The 17,700-nt window shown below is 52.3% G+C and overlaps 1 protein-coding gene across 2 annotated transcripts in view; it reads right to left on the reverse strand.

Moving 5' to 3' along the window:
• ANK1 (ankyrin 1) overlaps positions 1 to 17,700 on the reverse strand; it is a 165,275-nt gene that overhangs the window by 49,476 nt on the left and 98,099 nt on the right. For both annotated transcript variants that reach the window (XM_040994165.1, XM_040994166.1), the window contains exon 3: positions 5,689 to 5,787. In XM_040994165.1, the coding sequence (XP_040850099.1) occupies positions 5,689 to 5,787 (99 nt within the window). The remainder of the gene's footprint in view (positions 1 to 5,688; positions 5,788 to 17,700) is intronic.

Consider the following 17,700-nt stretch of genomic DNA (forward strand, 5'->3'; position numbering starts at 1 on the left):
TCTCTCTGCCTTCCCTTTAAACCATGGCCTCCATGTCACCTCCCCCTCTGCTAACTCCATGTGGCAACCTGCAGCCATGCTGGCTGGCTAAGAAAACACCCATGAATAATAATAATAATAAAAAGACACATCAAAAGCATTCACTTGCAATGTAATGACCCAAAGGCAGGAAGCTGGGAGTGGTGGCCCGCTATGGTGCCACAGAGCCAGCAGGTGGCAGGCACCACATCCGGGCAGTGCTACAAGCAGGCACGGTGTGGGAATGTTGGCTCACAATACAAACAGTTTCTTCCACAACTGTTTGGAGAACTGGGGAGGTACACAAAGCCGGGACCCCTAGGCCTATGGACCACTGTGGCCACGAATGTGGTGCCTGTGAATTGTCTCGGAAGGGCTTAGGGGGATGTGTGGGAACACTGAGGAAGCACATTGCAGATGAAGAATGACTTCTGGGGGACTTCCATGGACCAGCCCACTGTAACTGAAGGTAACTGAAGGGGCTGAGACGAGGAGGCTTGGAGGCAGGAGGCTGGAGGCTATGTCTGGGTCACCAGGACACCTGCCCATGTGGGAGAACTGGGCTGAGAAGGTGGCATCGCTCACAGACCACTGGCACACATGAAAGGGCTGGGGCATTGCCTGGCAGCACTGGGCCACAGTACCTATGAGTGAGTGTCGGGGCAAGGGGTGGGTCATGTTAGGCTGGGCCATGACACTAACCATCACTGAGCGAGAGAACTGTGTCTGGGGACAGATTCTGTGAGGAATGCAGGCTTACCCCTGAGGGGGCTGCAATACCTGTTGGTTTGCACAAGCTAGGGGTGGTGAAGGCCGAGCTAAGCATGACCACAGAACTCACTGACTCTTATGGAAACTGGGGTTAAGAATAGGCTGGTTTGATCCAAGTTGTAGCATCTGCAAGAGTACCCAAGAATTGGGTATGGGGGCAGGCAGGAACACAGCATCCACCAGCACTCACAAAGGCGAGATTGGAGAGTGGACTGCCGAGCACGGCCTTAACATCCACTGACATGCATGAGATCTGGGTCTGGGAGGGGGCCTGGTAGAGGAACTTGGGGAACTTCCCTGGTGGGCTGTAGCTACCGCTGATGAACAGGAGAGTCAGGGCTGGGTGTAGGCCAGACCAGGCAGGGCTGCTCCACTTGTTGGCACATGTGGGGGCTGTCTTGGGGGACAAACCAGGTAAGTCCAGGCCAAGTTATAGCACACACTGACATGCGTTGGAGTCAGGACAGGGTGTGGACCATGCTGGGTGAGATTTTTGTATTCGTCTGAATGCATGAGGGCAGGGATGGGGGCAGATTGCACATGGCTAGGTGGTAGCATCCATCAGTGACAGTTGGGCCTGGGGGCAGGCTGGACCATGTCAGCCTGCAGAATCTAATGGCAATAGTCAAGACAGGGAATGGGCTATGCCAAGTTGGGTCTGAGCAACCACCAGCACGTGTAAGATTTGTGGCTGGAAACAGGCCTAGTCGGGGAGCTAAGGGGACTTCCCTGCTGGGTTGTGATTCCCGCTAGTGAGCGCTAGAGCCAGAATGGGGGCAGTGAACTGGGCTGGACATGACGTCAATGTCCCTTGGCACGGATATGGACTGGGGTGTGTCAGACTGGGCTAGGCTCCAGAACTCACTGCTGCTTGCAAGAGCCAGGGTGGGTATAGGACAGACTGGGTTAAGTCTCGGCACCCACTGAGCCATGTGAGAACTGGGTCTGGGGGTAGACCAGGCAGAGCTGGGCTGTAGTACCCAATGATAAGAGCTGGAATGGGTGTGGGTCAGTTGGGCAAGGTTGCTGCTTGCCAGGACAGAGGCAGATCAAGTCAGCCTTGGCCAAGCACCCACCAGTGTGCGTGAAACCTATGACTGGGTGGTGACCTGATAGAGGAGCTTGCCGAAGTCTATAAGGATGCAGTTCTCATTGGTGAGCTCAAAAACCAAGGCCAGGAGCAGCCCAGGCCAGCTCAGGTTACAATACCCCATGGCATACATGTTGGTCAGGTCTGGGGGCATCCTGGTCTGGGCCAGATCATAGCACCCACTGGCAGATGCGAGAACCAGGACAGGGTACAGGACATGTTGGACTGGGCCACAACACCAGCCAGTTCATATTAGGGCCAGGACTGGGTAGATTGACTAGGCTGGGGACAGGTTGGGCTAAACCTGGCTTTAATACCTGCCTGCGAATGCCAAGGTGAGGCAGGCCATACCAGACTGGGCCATGGCACCCTCTCACACATGCAAGACCCTGGGGTGGGGGAAGATGAGCCTGGTGGGGGGTTAGTGAGAACTCCCCTGTTGGACCTCTGCTCCCGCTGGGAGAACTGGAACTTGGGGCAGATCAGGCTGGGTAGGGCTACAAAGCCACTGGCCTGCATGTGAGTTGGGTTAGGGGGAGAGCCAGGCTAGACATACATGAGCCAGAGTAAGTGCAGGCTAGTTGGGCTTTGTCACAGCATCAGCCAGTAAGTGCCAGGGCTTGGGGCAAGTCCTATCAGGCTGGACCACAGTACCACCTGGAAAGTGCAAAATCCGGGGCTGGGAGCAGCCCCAGTAGAGAAATAGTGGGCACACCTCTGAAGGGCTGCAGCTGCCACCAGTGGGCATGGACAACCAGAGCTGGGGGTGGGCCTGGATGGACAGGTGGTAGCACAAGGCACCTGCTGGTATATGTTGGGCTGGATAGCGGGGTAAGTCGGGCTGAACTAGGCTGCAGCACTCATTGACGTATACAAGAGCCAAATGGGATGCAGGATAGATTGGATTAGTCTGTTGCATATACTGGCATTCACAGGAATCAGGGCTGGGGGCAGATGTGGTGGGAGCCATTGGAGGTCACTCTAACTGGGCTGCAGTTCCCACTGGTGTGTGTGAGGTTTGAGTGTGTGGTGGGCAGGGTTGGGTTGGGTTGGACTGTAGTATCTGTTGGTTTGTGTATGTGATGGGCTGAGGACAGAATTGACTGGGCAATGGAATCCACCACTGTGGCTGTAGACTGAAGTGGATGATGGAATGAGCCAGATCCCGCACTGGCTGGCACACACAGGAGCCAGGTCTGGGGTCACCTCAGGCAGAGTTTTGTTGGGGACCCTCCCAACTAGGCCGCTGGACTCAAAACTCCAATCATGGGAAAAATCACAAGTTCTGTGGCCTGACTGTGGAGGGCACATGTCAGAACTTGACCTCCTCAGTTGCTGAAGCTGGGGCAGTGGAGAGCATTTCCAGCTACACATGGGAGACGTGACAGCTCATTGAGGCCTCAGAGGACGTCTAGTACCATGGTAGAGGATGGAGGGCAGAACACATTGGACAACTCTCCTGGCCAATCTACGACAGCAAGTATCTGGACAAATGGAGATTCTGAGGTGGACTATGTCAGTCAATGGACATCGGAGGAATTTCCTCAATCTTGAGGCAACAAAACCAACAGCATCTCAGAACTATCAAAAGCACTTGAGCATTACACTTGGAATTCCTGGTTTCAGCCTGGTTCGGCTCTGCCCACTGTGGTTATCTGGGAGAACGAATCAGCAATGGAAGATCTCCGTCTCTCTTGCCTTTCCTCTCTGTAATTCTGCCTTTTAAAATAAGTAAATCTTTTTTAAAAAACGAAAGGTCTGTTGTTTGGGACTGAAATGGAAACTGTGTGTGAGACCAGGTGGAGCAAGTCACAAATGGAGAACAGGGGGCTGGGAAACTCGAGAGATGAGAAAGCAAGACTCGGAACCCAGGGCCATCCCTGGAGCGCAGCGGCCTGGGATGCCCCCTGTGACCCTGGCATCCCATATCAGAGCACTGCTTGGCATCCTGGCTGCTCTGCTTCTGATTCAGCTTCCTGCTGGTGCACCTGGGGAAAGCAGAGGAGGATGGCCCAGGTGCTTGAGTCCCTGCAGGCTTGGATGGAGTTCTGGGGTCCCAGCTCCAGACTAAGCTAGCACCAGCTGCTGAGGGTGTTTGAGAAAATGAACCAGGGAAAGAGGACCTCTCTGTGTTTCTTCTTCACTCTCTTTTGAATAAATATGCAAATCTTTTGTTTAAAAAGTAAAAAAAAAAAAATCACGGACTGATACTAGAATCAATATGGGAGCTGGTGCTTTTGGTTTACTTTCATTCCTAAATGCCAGCTGCACCCTGCTTAAAGTGTAAGACAAGACACGAAACTTACTTTACAGTACACAAACACATGTGTGTTCTCACTGCAGTGTTTGGGAATTTGGCACGATGTGTAATGGGGCCCCACCACTGATGGCACACACCACCTGTCAGGTTAATTCACAGTGGACAAGTCATGGAAATGGAGTTTCTGCACCCTGCCCTTTCTCCCTCCTCTCGCACCATTCAAGTTAACTGAAGGTGGGAAAGTGCACCCTGCCCCTCCTGCCTTCCATACCATTCAGAACAACTGACAATGTGGAAATCACTCAGTGCACCTGGCCCCTCCCGCCTCCTGTTGTGCTATGTTAGGTTAGTTAACTATAGGAAAACTTTGGGCTCTGGTAACTCCCTTCCTGCCTGAAACCTTGTTTGTGCTGTATGGCTCTCAATCTGATTGGAGGATGAGAGCTTAAAAGCCCGACTTAAGTGGCTTGGCATAGTGGCTCCTGGAGTGTAACGGGAGCCGCTGGCACCAAGCTTGGGAAATAGACTCCTTCTAACATCCTGCTCTTGGGTCCAGTGTGATGTCTCTCTCATACTCCACAGCAGATGTAATAACATGAGGCATGTGGATGAGATGTGTGTGGTGTGTGTTTGCACCTGTGCTCCTATCTTCTGCAGCTTCAACCTGCAGGTCCCTCCCTGTGGGAGATTGTCCCTGGATCTCTGTCTGCTTAGCTCATGTGGGAGGCCATAGGCACACGGCACACCACGTCCCCAGGGGATCCCCTGACAGGAGTCCAGGCTAACTGAGACCCCAACATGGCCTGTTCCCTGGGCAGGCAGCAAGAGCGATGGGCTGCATTCCCCTCTCTCTTCTCTGCCTCTTTAATGAACTGTGCTAGGACTTCCTAGGTAAACAACTCTAGGAAGTCACATGTTACATTCATCCTGTTTTCCAGCAGGTAACCAGTCTGCCCTGAGACATAACTTCCTATGCTTTCTGACCTTGAACTTCATTGGAGGGTCCAGAGAGATAGACGTATCTGTTAGCCAGTCACAATGCTGTTGTGTGATGTAAGTACTGTCAGGACCACCTTCTGCCGGCTCCCCCTTTCCTACCCTATGTATGCTTGTGACTTCTCTTAAATAAACGGACATCCCTCACCGCCAGTCTGTCTCCAGTGTTTCTACTGCAGAGGGGCACTGTTGCCTCACCCTCTGGTGGTCTTGGGGACCACTGGACAGAAGACCCCCTGGCACATGCGCCTTCTGCCTCAGCACCCCAGTGCTGTCACTGCATCCATTCTACAGCTGGGAAACCCAAGTCCTCCTGGCAGCTGTGGCCCTGGCCATAGGATCCAACCAGAGCCTGCTGCCACAGACGCAGGGAGCCATGGTTGTAGACTGTAATCCTGAGATGAGAAGACACCACAGGCTCATGAAACTTTCTGGAAAAGCAGTCTTTTTTCCCCCTATTTTCTCAATGAACTAGGAGGTGGTGGCTGGAAGGCCAGGTGTGGTTTTTCTCTCACGGGGGACCCGGGACGAGCTGCGAGGGCCCGCAGCCTACCTTGGTCGTCGTCTCCAGAATGATCTCTTTGTGCAGCAACTCGACTACCATCTTCACATGGCCTTCTTTGGAAGCCAGGTGCAGGCCGTTGAGCCCATTCTGTGGAGAGTGAGACACAGGGACAGTGAGTGGGAGAGAAAGCTCCCTACGAGGTGTGGCAGGAGGAGGGGTGCATGAAGGAGACCCATGGAGCAGCAGGTGTCAGGCTGGCAGGGAGGGGAAGTGCTTCCGCACCCACGAACAGCCCAGACATTCTGAGCTGGGAGGCCTCTGACTTCCCACTCAATGAAAACAATACAGGAACAGGTATTTAGCCTAGCAGCCAAGACACCTCATTCTACTTCTAAGGTCATGGGTTCAATTTCTACCTCCAGCTTTTCCAGCTTCCTGCCAATGTAGACCCTGGGAGGCAGTGATGGTCAAGGTGGTGGCGTCCTTGCCACCCACATGCTTGGTTCCCTGCCACCCGCATGGAAGAGCTGGAGTGAGGGTGTTTTTGGCCTCAGCTTGGCCCAGCTCTGGAGAATAAGGGCAGACAGGTCTCTCTCTCAAATAAATAAGTAAATGAATTTTAAATGGCATATAGCTTCCACCCTCTGGTGAATTTTCACAGCAAAGAACAGGAAAAGCAAAGCAGTCACAGCTTGTGAACTTGGGTGGAGATGGATCCCCCCCTTGCACATGGTAGTAAGATGACATACACTGAAACAAGGTCACACGTCAACACCACTGTGTCACCATGCCCCCTCACAGCAGTGTCATGCGGCACTGTTAGCTCCTCTGCTGTCCCGCCAGCTCAGAGGCGGCCACAGAAGACCAGCCCTTGTTCTGCTGTCCCGCCAGCTCAGAGGCGGCCACAGAAGACCAGCCCTTGTTCTGCTGTCCCGCCAGCTCAGAGGTGGCCACGGAAGACCAGCCCTTGTTCTGCTGTCCCGCCAGCTCAGAGGTGGCCACGGAAGACCAGCCCTTGCTCTGCTGTCCCACCGGCTCAGAGGTAGCCACGGAAGACCAGCCCTTGCTCTGCTGTCCCACAGCTCAGAGGCAGCCATGGAAGACCAGCCCTTGTTGTGCTGTCCTACTGACTTAGAGGCGGCCATGGAAGATCAGCCCTTGAGTTTCAGGAATGCAAACACATATTCCATGCTCATGAAAGCAGAGTCCTCTGTGACCACACCCAGTTGGGCCTCCATCCTCTCTCACATCCTAGATGCCCCAGCCATACTGTGAGAGGCCCCGAGAACTTCCAGAAAATGCTTTAAGCCACTGACACTTCTCATAATGCAAGGGAGTGCAAGGACATTGCCGCCAACTGGCAGAAGGTGTGTCAGCTCTGCATAGGGACCCAGCTCTTAAGGGGCCAGCTGAGTGGCCAGCGGCCTCTGCCTTCCATCGTGTTCCCCTCCTTCCCCTGGCTAACAGAGACCATCCCCACCAATAAGAGGAGGACCCTCTGGTTTTTCTATCCCCTAATATCTTTGCAGGCTATCCCCCCCCCCCCATCCCCACCTGGTTCTGGAAATTCTGATTTCTTCTGTGTTCTCAAGAGATGCCCATCAAACTACAGATGCAACTGCTGTGCCTTGACTTGTTTACAGTCAGGTGGCCTTGCCTTGGCCAGTTGGGGGAAAGCCGCCCGGAAATAAGGAGGACAGGGTGGAAGGTGTGTGGACAGGGCACCTACAAGGGGACTTCAAAATACTCCTGAAGGTGCTGATGCCCTGTATGGGCACCAGTTCAAGCCCTGGCTCCTTTACTTCTGACCCAGGTCTCTGCTGGTGCATCTGGGAAAGCAGTGAAAGACGGCCCAAGTATAGTGGACCTCAGCCACCCAGGTGTGACAGCTGGATGAAGCTCCTGGCTCCTGGCTTTTGCCTGGCCCATCACGCTCATTGTGGCCATTTGGGGAGTGAACCAAGAGATGGAAGACCTCTTTGTCTCTTCTTCCCTCTGCAACTCTGCCTTTCAAGCAAAGCAAATAAAACTTTTCAAGAAAAAGTTTCTGGGAATTGCAATGACAAGATAAGCTTGTTTGGTGCACCCCCCCCAAGAGGTCCCTGCATAATATTTCCACAATGCTCAATTTTCCTCGAACTTCCTTGAGAACCCCGCCCCTTGCATATTAGGTAAAACCTTGGGGGGGTCAGAGAAAGGAGAATAGGTGCAAGCTGGACCTCTTTAGAGCAGGCCCACCCTGCACCCCAGAACACCCCTATTTAGAGCAGGCCCACCCTGCACCCCAGAGCCTGGCCAGGGTGTGTGCTGGTTAGGACAGGCAGTGGTGACGGGAGAGGGCACATGCATGAACTACTTGCCCCTGCAAAAGCCTGAGAAATCACCGTGAAATTCCTTCCACTTGCAGCTGGTGAGTCAACTCCAAGCAGCTTGCAGTTTTCCAAGGAAAGGTGGGTATGGATGAGCTAATCAGATGAAGGATAGGGTTGAGCCAGTTTTGATCATAGAGAGCCAGGGAGGGCTTGGAAGTGGGACAGCCTGGGGTGAGGAACTAAATCCCAGGCCATTCAGAAGAACAGGGGCGGGGGTGTGGTAGAAAGGAAGTAATGCCTTCCAGCTCAGTTTGCAAGCCACAGATTCCTCGGGAGTGTGTCCCAGGGTGTTGGGGAGAGCAGGTGCCCCATGATCTGCACTTGCAGCTTTGCCCCCTGCTTGGGGCACAGGCTGTGGGGCACAGATGATGGGGCCCGAGCTGTGCTACAGGCTCCTCCTCAAGCTCCCGTACTGAGATTGAGAGCAGATAACAAACACCATGACTGCTAGCCACGGGAGTGGCTGCCGTGGCCTCATGCTGACCCATGGACGCTTGCTTGCTGTGCTGATCGCGGCTCAACTTTGCGGGGAGGGATAGGGAGGTGGAAGCTATGCACTCCAGAGGAAACTGAGTCTGGAGCTGTCCAGCTGTCAGGGATCCAAGGAGCTGGGCCATTTTTCACTGCTCTCCCTCCTTGGGCACATTAGCAAGGTGCTGGATTGGAAGTGGAGCAGCTGGGACATGAAGTGGCAGCCATGTGGAATGTTGGCACTACAGGCAGATCCTTCACATGGGGTGCCACAACAGTGTCCCCAAGGCACTCTTGTGTCTGTCTTTCTTTCTTTTCTTTCTTTCTTTCTTTCTTTCTTTCTTTCTTTCTTTCTTTCTTTCTTTTTTTCTTTCTTTCTTTCTTTCTTTCTTTCTTTCTTTCTTTCTTTCTTATCAATGATGAAACAATCTTTCTCTTTTAAGATTTTTTTTTTTAATTGGAAAGTCAGATATACAGAGAGGAGGAGAGACAGAGAAGAATATTTCCCTTCCACTGATTTACTCCTCAAGTGGCTGCAACAGCCGGTCTGAGCCGATCCAAAGCCAAGAACCTGGGTCTCCCACGCGGGTGCAGGGTCCCAAGGCTCTGGGCTGTCCTCTACTGTTTTCCTAGGCCGCAAGCAGGGAGCTAGATGCAAAAGTGTGCCCACCAAGACATGAACCAGTGCCTATATGGGATCCCAGGCACGCAAGACAAGGACTTTAGCCACTGTGTCAGGGCCTCCTTTCTCTTTTTTGGTCACCTAAGAAGCTTAGCGTTAGCACGTGCTGCTCGTGGCCTCTGCTGTGGTCTTGAAGTTCTGCCAGCTGCTTGACTCATGGGCAGCCTCCCATTCTTGGTCACAGGGTGTCCTGCAACACGCTTTGGCCCCAGTGTGTGCCAGGGGTGAGTGTCACCAGCACCCTGCAGGCAAACACAAGCACACAAAAAGACATACAAGACCATGCAGAAAGTGCCTGGAGTGGCTCAACTCTGGCCACTGCGGCTATCTGGTGAGCAAACCAGAAGATGGAAGATTGCCCTTTAGCTTGTCTCTTTGACTTTCAATAAATAGAGAAGTCTTAGAAAAAGCCTTCCTGCCCAGCACATCCACCTGGAGCTTCTCCTGGGCCTCTGAGAAAGTGTGTCTGGGGGTCGGGGTGGGAGGGAGGTAGACAGCAGCTGGGTTAGGCACATATGTCCCATTTGGCCTGAGCGATTACATTTGGAGTATGTTGTGGTCCTGCCCGTCAAAAGTTCCAGACACTTGATCTTGACCAACCGTCCTGCTATTTGGTGGCTCTGATTACCCCGTGTACAGGAATTGATCTCCCAATATATGAATCTGGTGCACATATACCAGAAGGGTGGCTCTGTGCCCCTCTGTTTCTGCAAAGGGCAAGACCACCCCGTGGAGGACACCTGCCTCTGCCCTCAGCCCTGGTCCTGGCAACCAGGCCAGGCAGCCCAAGCCATGCCCACCCCTTACCCAGCTGCCCCTTCAAGATGCCTGTGCCTTTCCTGGGGCCACACACTCTTCTCCGGGGACTCAGGTGACCTCATTTAACCCTGGGGACCACAAGAAGGTCACGTGGAAAATGCAACAAAGGCAAGGTGACTCTGGTGCTGGAGATTTCGGAGGCTGAGTCATATTTTGTCCAGATCACATTTTCCCCCCTAGAACTTCCCAGACACCTCATTTGCATGGATTTCGAACGTTCTAACATCAAAGTAAAGTTTGCATTCTAGTTTTGTTTTCAATAAGCCTTTAAAAAAAAAAAAAAAAAGAGGGCCCCGCGCGGTGGCGCAAGTGGTTAAAGGTCCTCGCCTTGCACGCCCGGGATCCCATATGGGCGCCGGTTCTAATCCCGGCAGCCCCGCTTCCCTTCCAGCTCCCTGCCTGTGGCCTGGGAAAGCAGTCGAGGACGGCCCAAAGCTTTGGGAACCTGCACCCGCGTGGGAGACCCGGAAGAGGCTCCTGGCTTCGGATCGGCATAGTATCGACCCGTTGCGCTCACTTGGGGAGTGAATCATCGGACGGAAGATCTTCCTCTCTGTCTCTCCTCTCTGTATATCCGCCTTTCTAAAAAAAAAAAAAAAAAAAAAAACTTCATAAAAAAGAAAGATTTATTTGAAAGTTGGAGTTACAAACAGATCTCCCCAAATGGTCTAGCCTGAAGCTAAAAGCTTCACCTGGGGTTTCCCATGTTGGCGTCAGGGGCCCAAGCACTTGGGCCATCTTCTGCTGCTTTTGCAGGCACACGTAGCAGAGAGCTGGGCGGGAAGTGGGGCAGCCAGGGCAGGCACTGGTGTCCATATGGATCCCAGCACCACAGGTGGTAGCTTAACTCTCCCATGTCACATGAGCTTTATTCCCCTCCAAGAGCTTTTTGGAGATTGTCATAGCTAGACATAGAATGCACTCTCCGTGTGTGCACATAAATACACAGACATACAACAATGAATAGCAATGGGTACATCAAAAACCAGATTTCAGTGTCTAAATTTCTTTTTTTTTAAAGATTTATTAATTTATTGGAAAGTCAGATATACAGAGAGGTGGAGAGACAGAGAGGAAGATCTTCTGTCCGATGATTCACTCCCCAAGTGACCGCAACGGCTGATCGGCTATGCCGATCCAAAGCCAAGAGCCAGGAACTTCTTCCAGGTCTCCCACATGGGTGCAGGGCCCCAAAGCTCTGGGCCATCCTTGACTGTTTTCCCAGGCTACAAGTAGGGAGCTGGATGGGAAGTGGAGCTGCTGGGACCAGAACTGGCGCCCATATGGGATCCAGGCGCGCCTAAGGCGAGGACTTTAGCCGTTAGGCCACGCCGCCGGACCCAAGTGCCTAAATTTCTCCACTTACAGGGACCAGGAGGGCCAGTGCATTGGCTCAACTGGCTAATCCTCCACCTCCAAGTACTAGCATCCAATGGGTGCTGGTTTATGTCCTGGCTGCTCCAATTGCCATCCAGCTTCCTGATGTGACCTGGGAGAGCAGCAGAGGATGGCCCAAGTCCTTGACACTCTGTATGCACGTTGGAGACCTGGAAGAATCTCCTGGCTCCTGGCTTCAGGTCAGCTCAGCTTCAGCTGTTGAGGCCATATGAGGAGTGAATCAGTGAGTGGAAGATCATTCTGTTTCTCCTTCTCTCAATAAATCTGCTTTTCCAACAAAAATAAATAAATCTTAAAAAAAAACCAAAAAACAAGAACTAAGGGTTTCTGGAGAAATGGCTGGTCCCAGGGGTAACTTGTGTTGGAAACTCAAGAAATAACATAAAGAACAATGGAGCCATGGTAAAAACAAAGAAGCCAGGTTGCTGAAAGGGGGCCTACCCATCACTACCTTTACGGATTCCTGAGGGGCAGGGCGTTGAACCCACTGCATGGGAAAGAAGTCTGAGTCAAGCAGGTACAAATCAACAATGAAAAGAAAAATCAACAAGGAGGAAGACACATTAACCTCTGGGGAAGCTGGAAGCCAGAGGAGGAATGCAGTCTGCATTCCCTCTGAGCACCTTGCTCCCCCAACAAAATATCGACCAACCACAAAGACAAAGATGAGTGATTCCGCAGTAGGCACGTGTGTGTCAGACGCTGAGTGCCCGGGGATCCCAGCTGGAGTTCCCAGGTGGGAACTGTGGTTTTCCTGTCTACAAGGCGGTGCCCAATCCTGGGCACAGGACACACTAGTTAGACGTGCTGAGGTGCCACCTGTACAACAGGGCAGAGGTCATGGCACAAGGCAGAGGCAATGGCTAGGGGCAGGACTCAGGCCTGAGGGAGGCAGAAGAGACAACCACATGCTATGTGTGGGAGGACCTCAACAAGTTCCTGGAAAGTTTTTGAAAGCCATGCAGCCCAGGGGCCTTTAAAAAAAAGTTCATGAAATATGAATATTTTGTAAAGATTTATTTTATTTATTTGAAAGACAGCGTAACAGAGAGAGGGAAAGAGGGAGAGGAAGAAGGGGAGCTAGATCTTCTATCTACTGGTTAACTCCCCAAATGACTGCAAAGGCTGGGACGGGGCAAGGCCTGGAACTCCCTCTAGGTCTTCCCCATGTGGGTCAAAGGTGCAGCAGCTGGGACTCAAATGAGCTTTTTGCCTTGGGATTCTGGCATCACAGGCAGTGGGTTAGCACAATGTACCACGATGAACCAACTATGTTGGCAAAGCAGCTGAGTCCCTGCTGGGACAGCTCCCTTCACCCCAGGGTGCCTCATCCCTGCTGGGACACCTCCCTCCACCCCAGGGTGCCTGAATCCCTGCTGGGACAGCTACCCTCCACCACAAGGTGACTGGGCTAGAGACCTGGTTTTGCTTCTTTTTTTTTTTTTTTTAAAGATTTATTTTTATTATTTTTTTCATTGGAAAGGTGGATATACAGAGAGGAGAGACAGAGAGGAAGATCTTCCGTCCGATGATTCACTCCCCAAGTGAGCGCAACGGGCCGATACTATGCCGATCCGAAGCCAGGAGCCTCTTCCGGGTCTCCCACGCGGGTGCAGGTTCCCAAAGCTTTGGGCCGTCCTCGACTGCTTTCCCAGGCCACAGGCAGGGAGCTGGAAGGGAAGCGGGGCTGCCGGGATTAGAACCGGCGCCCATATGGGATCCCGGGCGTGAAGGCGAGGACCTTAACCACTTGCGCCAACGCGCCGGGCCCCGTGGTTTTGCTTCTTAACTCCAGCTTCCCGCGGAGGCAGACCCTGTGGGGCAGCAGTTAGCACTCAAGTAGTACAGTCCCTGCCTGACTAGCAGGAGAGCCAGCATGAGCTCTTATCTCCTAGTTTCAGCCTGGTCCATCCCAGCTGTTGCAGGCAATTGGGTAGTGGACCAAGAGAGAAAATATGTTTATATCTATTTCTCTTTTAAATAAATACAAACAAATTACTTATTTTTAAATATAAAAACAGGAGCTGGGCCTGGCGACGTGGCCTAGCAGCTAAAGTCCTCACCTTCAACACGCCAGGATCCCATATGGCACTGGTTCTGATCCCGGCAGCTCCACTTCCCATCCAGCTCCCTACCTGTGGCCTGGGAAAGCAGTCGAGGACGACCCAGGGCCTTGGGACCCTGTACCCGTGTGGGAGACCTAGAAGTTCCTGGCTCCTGGCTCCTGGCTTTGGATCAGCACAGCACCGACCATTGCGCTCACTTGGGGAGTGAATCATCGGATGGAGGATCTTCCTCTCTGTCTCTCCACCTCTCTGTTTATCTGACTTTGTAATGCAAATGAAATAAATATTTTTTAAAAAAATCAAAAAGTGAATAGATGATCTAGAGAATGAGGGAAAATATTAAAAAAAAAAAACAGGGACTGGCATTGTTGTGCAGAGGGTTAAGCTGCCACCTGCAATGCTGGCATCCCTCTTGGGGTGTCTGTTGAGTCCTACTGGTCCACTTCTGATCCAGCTCCCTACTAATGGCCTGGGCAGGCAGCAGAAGTTAGCTCCAGATCTTGGGCCCCTGCGTCCACATGGGAGATCTGGATGAAGCTCCTGGCTCCTGGCTTCAGCTTCGCATAGCCTTCGTCATTGTGGCGCTCCAGGGCCAGTGGATGGAAGAGCTTTCTCCGTCTCACCCTCTCTCTGTTACTGCCTTTCAAAGACCAATAAAGAAATCATTTTTTTTTTTTTAGGAAAAGGGAAAAAAACCCACACATGGATGACTTAGAAATTTTGTATCAAAGATAAACATATATTTTAATTCCATTTCCATTCATTTTCTGAAGTACCCTCCCTCTTCTTGGGGTAACTCCTGAAGAAAGAGAAAAAGAAAATGATGGAAGGGACACACGGACTCACTTGGGCTTGGTGGTGTGGGGAGGTGGCAGCGGAAGAGGAAGGAGGAAGACACAGTGAGAAAGGAGAGGGGATAGGAGGGCAGTACTGGTCAGTTAGTAAGATGACAGGGCAGTCTGAGGATCAGAGGGCTGTGTTCCTTGGTGTCTGGCTGGCTGGCGTTCGGGGTGGAATAACCCCATGATGTTCAGGGGTAACGGGGATTTCTAAGCAAGAGGTCTCTAAAAATTTACGCAAGTGCATATTACGAAACATTACATGCTTTCAATTTTGTGTGCTCAGATACCAATACTTTATCTTGCCCCCCCCCACCGCCCACCATGCACATATCAACGGTATGCAAATGGATAACTTGCTTTAAGGAGGGACAAACTGACATTGACTGGGAAGGCCTCCATGGACAGAAAGTCCGCACCAGCTAGCAAGGGAGGGAGTGGATCTGCTCCATGCCTTCCCAGCAGAGGACTGGAAAGTGACAGCAAAAGTGAGCGCATATGCATACACACACCATCCTGCCATCCTCCTGCAGCCAGCTGCACAATTCTGACTCAGCCATCAGATGGCTGTCATTCCCAAGTGGCTCCAGATCAGAGCAGGGCTGCCAATGAAGATTGCCAACAAGGTGGGACTGGGGCCTGGAGTGGCCATCTCTTTCAACAACAGCGTTGGGAGGTGACCCACAGCTTCCCCAGTACAATCCCACCGACAAAGCACAATCAAAGTGGTGGCTACCAAGAGGTGAATGGGGTCTGGTCAAGGCAGGAGGTGACTGGTCAGAGCAGAGGTCACAGAGGCAGCTTTCACCTATTAGCTCTCTAGGGAAGAAAGGAAGAGAACCTCTGGGGACAGTCACACCAAGGAGTGGTCCTCCTCCATGACAGAGCTCCACCAGCTACTGCTGGTTCCCCTTTGAACAGCCACAACTCCACCCTATTTTCTACAGGAAATCATGAGGCCCCTGACTTGGCTGTCCGTTTCCCTAATCTTTAACAAGCACTCATTCTCCTTTGGTTAATAATGCTTAAGTCATAGGACCTTCCGTTCTTCAGGGACAGACCAAACAACTGGTCTCCTTGATCTACAAAAGTGTCTTGAACAAGGTTTCTCATTTCTGTTTTTTAATTCCATTTTTTGGTGAACACTTCGGAGTCCCCTCCCTTGACAGATGGAGAGACAGGTGAGAGTTGGGGAAGAGCTCGTGTGGACGCAGTGCGAGAGGGCTGGGTGTGCAGGGGTCTGTGTACCATTGCCACAACTTCTCTCTAGTCTTGAAACATTAAAGATGCGTAAGGCCAGTGCGGTGGCAGAATGGGTAAAGCTGCCACTTGAGGCTGGAATCCCAAATGGGCACTAGTTCAAGTCCCAGCTGTTTCACTTCTGATCCATCTCCCTGTTAATGTACCCAAGAAAGCAATGGAAGGTGTCCCATGAGTTTGGGGCCCTGCACCTATGTGGAGATGCAGAAGAAAATTAGATCCGGGATCCTGGCTTGAGACCAGCCCAACTCCGGCTATTGGGACTATTGGGGGAGTGAGTCAAAGGACGGAAGATCTCTTTTGCTTTACGTCTCTCCCTCCCTCCTTCTCTCTCTCTCTGACTCTTTTCAAATAATTTTTTTTAAAGAAAGAAAAAAGCATAAAAGAGCTTGGAGCTATGGCTCAGTGGCTTAATCCTCACCTCGCACTCACTTCGGGAGCTGGTTCATGTCTCAGCTGCTCCATTTCTTTTCCAGCTCCCTGTTTGCAGCCTGGGAAAGCAGGAGAGGATGGCCCAAAGCCCTGAAATCCTGCACCCACATGGGAGATCTTGGAGGAAGCTCCTGGCTCGTGGCTTCGGATCGGCTCAGCTCAAGCTGTTGTGGCCACTCGGGGAGTATACCAGCAGACAGAAGAACTTTCTCTCCTTGTCTCCTTCTCTCTGTAAATCTGCCTTTCCAATGAAAATAAATCTTAAAAAAAACTGCATAAAAGATGGTGATGGGGGGAAGTGGTGTGTTGGGTGGAGGAGACAAAGGTGGACTCAATTCTGAGATACTATGAAGAGATGACCACCTCCACCTGACCTATCTCTAAGGACCCTGAGTGGTGACCTTGACCTATCATTCCTGGAGGAAGAGTCTAGCCTTCAGTCCCTGTTGGGCTCTGGAGACAGGGAGCCTCCTGGCTGTGCACGGCCAGCTGCAGGCTCTTTACAGACCCAGGTAGCTTACAGCTCCCCTGAGAACATGTGGTGCTAAAAATACAGGATCTGGGAGTCAGAGAGCAAGTCAGAGCACCTGCCGCTTGACTCCTTACAGCACCTGCCTCGTGGCAGCCCCGCCGCTCACCCAGGGGCAGGGAACCAGGATCCTGCACACTGGGAGCCAGGTCCAAGCCCTGCCCTGAGCCCATGCCCCCCTTCACTTTACTGCCTGCTAAATTTAGCTCTCCTGCCCAGGTTGCGCTAAGACTCATCCTTCACTAGACACTCACGGGAAGGAAAAACACTGGCATCCTTTTCAAGCTCTGGGAGCTGCTGCAAGTGCACCTCCTCCCACCTGCCCGTTGGCTGTTGCAGCACCTAAAGCAGTGCCCCCACCCCACCTGGGCTCTGGGAACCTAGCTGCAGCCCTGGGCCCCCGGGGAGGTCCCGGCTCAGGTCAATGAGAGGATGGGCTGCAGCCATCAGGTGTGGCAGCTAAGATCTCCATGAATGACAAGGAGGACCCCATCGGAGATGCTGGCGTTCCTTGACAAACTCAAAGGTGGAGGGGGAGTGAGGTCCACAAAACATTGGGTTGCTCCATAAGGGGGAGGGAGGGGCTTCTGTGCCTCAGGCTCGGCCCAGTCGCCCGGCTTCCTTCCCTTTCCACAGTCCTAAGAATAAAACAACACAACAGTTTACAGGAAACCATGGGGACTGGAGACGTGCTTTGCAGGGACAGGGGCCGTGTAGTGGGAGCCAGAACCGGTGTCCCCAGTGGTTCCAGGCAGTTGGTCTGACTTTACCTACTTTCAACTGCAGCGTTTGGATATTGAAGCCAGAGCCATGCACTGATCTAAAGAAAAAGATGTTTACACCTGAAGTAGCTCACTTTGGAAGTGGTTTCATTTTCATGAACTTTTTTGGAGCACTCTTGGATTATCTTACTGGATCCTAGGATTTGGAGCAGTTAGCGGCAGCAGCTTCACCTGCCTCCTCCCCACTTCCAGCTCCTTCCTCACGTCCGCGGGGCAGCCCGGACACTTCTGCTGAGGCCTCACCTCTGTCCCTACCTGGCTTTGGGAATCCTTGGGTTTTCCCTAACTCGGACTTAGGGTGTAGCACAGATCCTGGGGCAGACTATGTGGAACTGAATGCTCACTGCACACACACACACACACACACACAGCATCAATGCTCATATACCACACATACAGAGAACACACAG

This window comes from Ochotona curzoniae, unplaced genomic scaffold (genome assembly GCF_017591425.1).
Source record: "Ochotona curzoniae isolate NIBS_2020 unplaced genomic scaffold, NIBS_Ocur_1.0 contig_899, whole genome shotgun sequence".
Lineage (NCBI taxonomy): Eukaryota > Metazoa > Chordata > Mammalia > Lagomorpha > Ochotonidae > Ochotona > Ochotona curzoniae.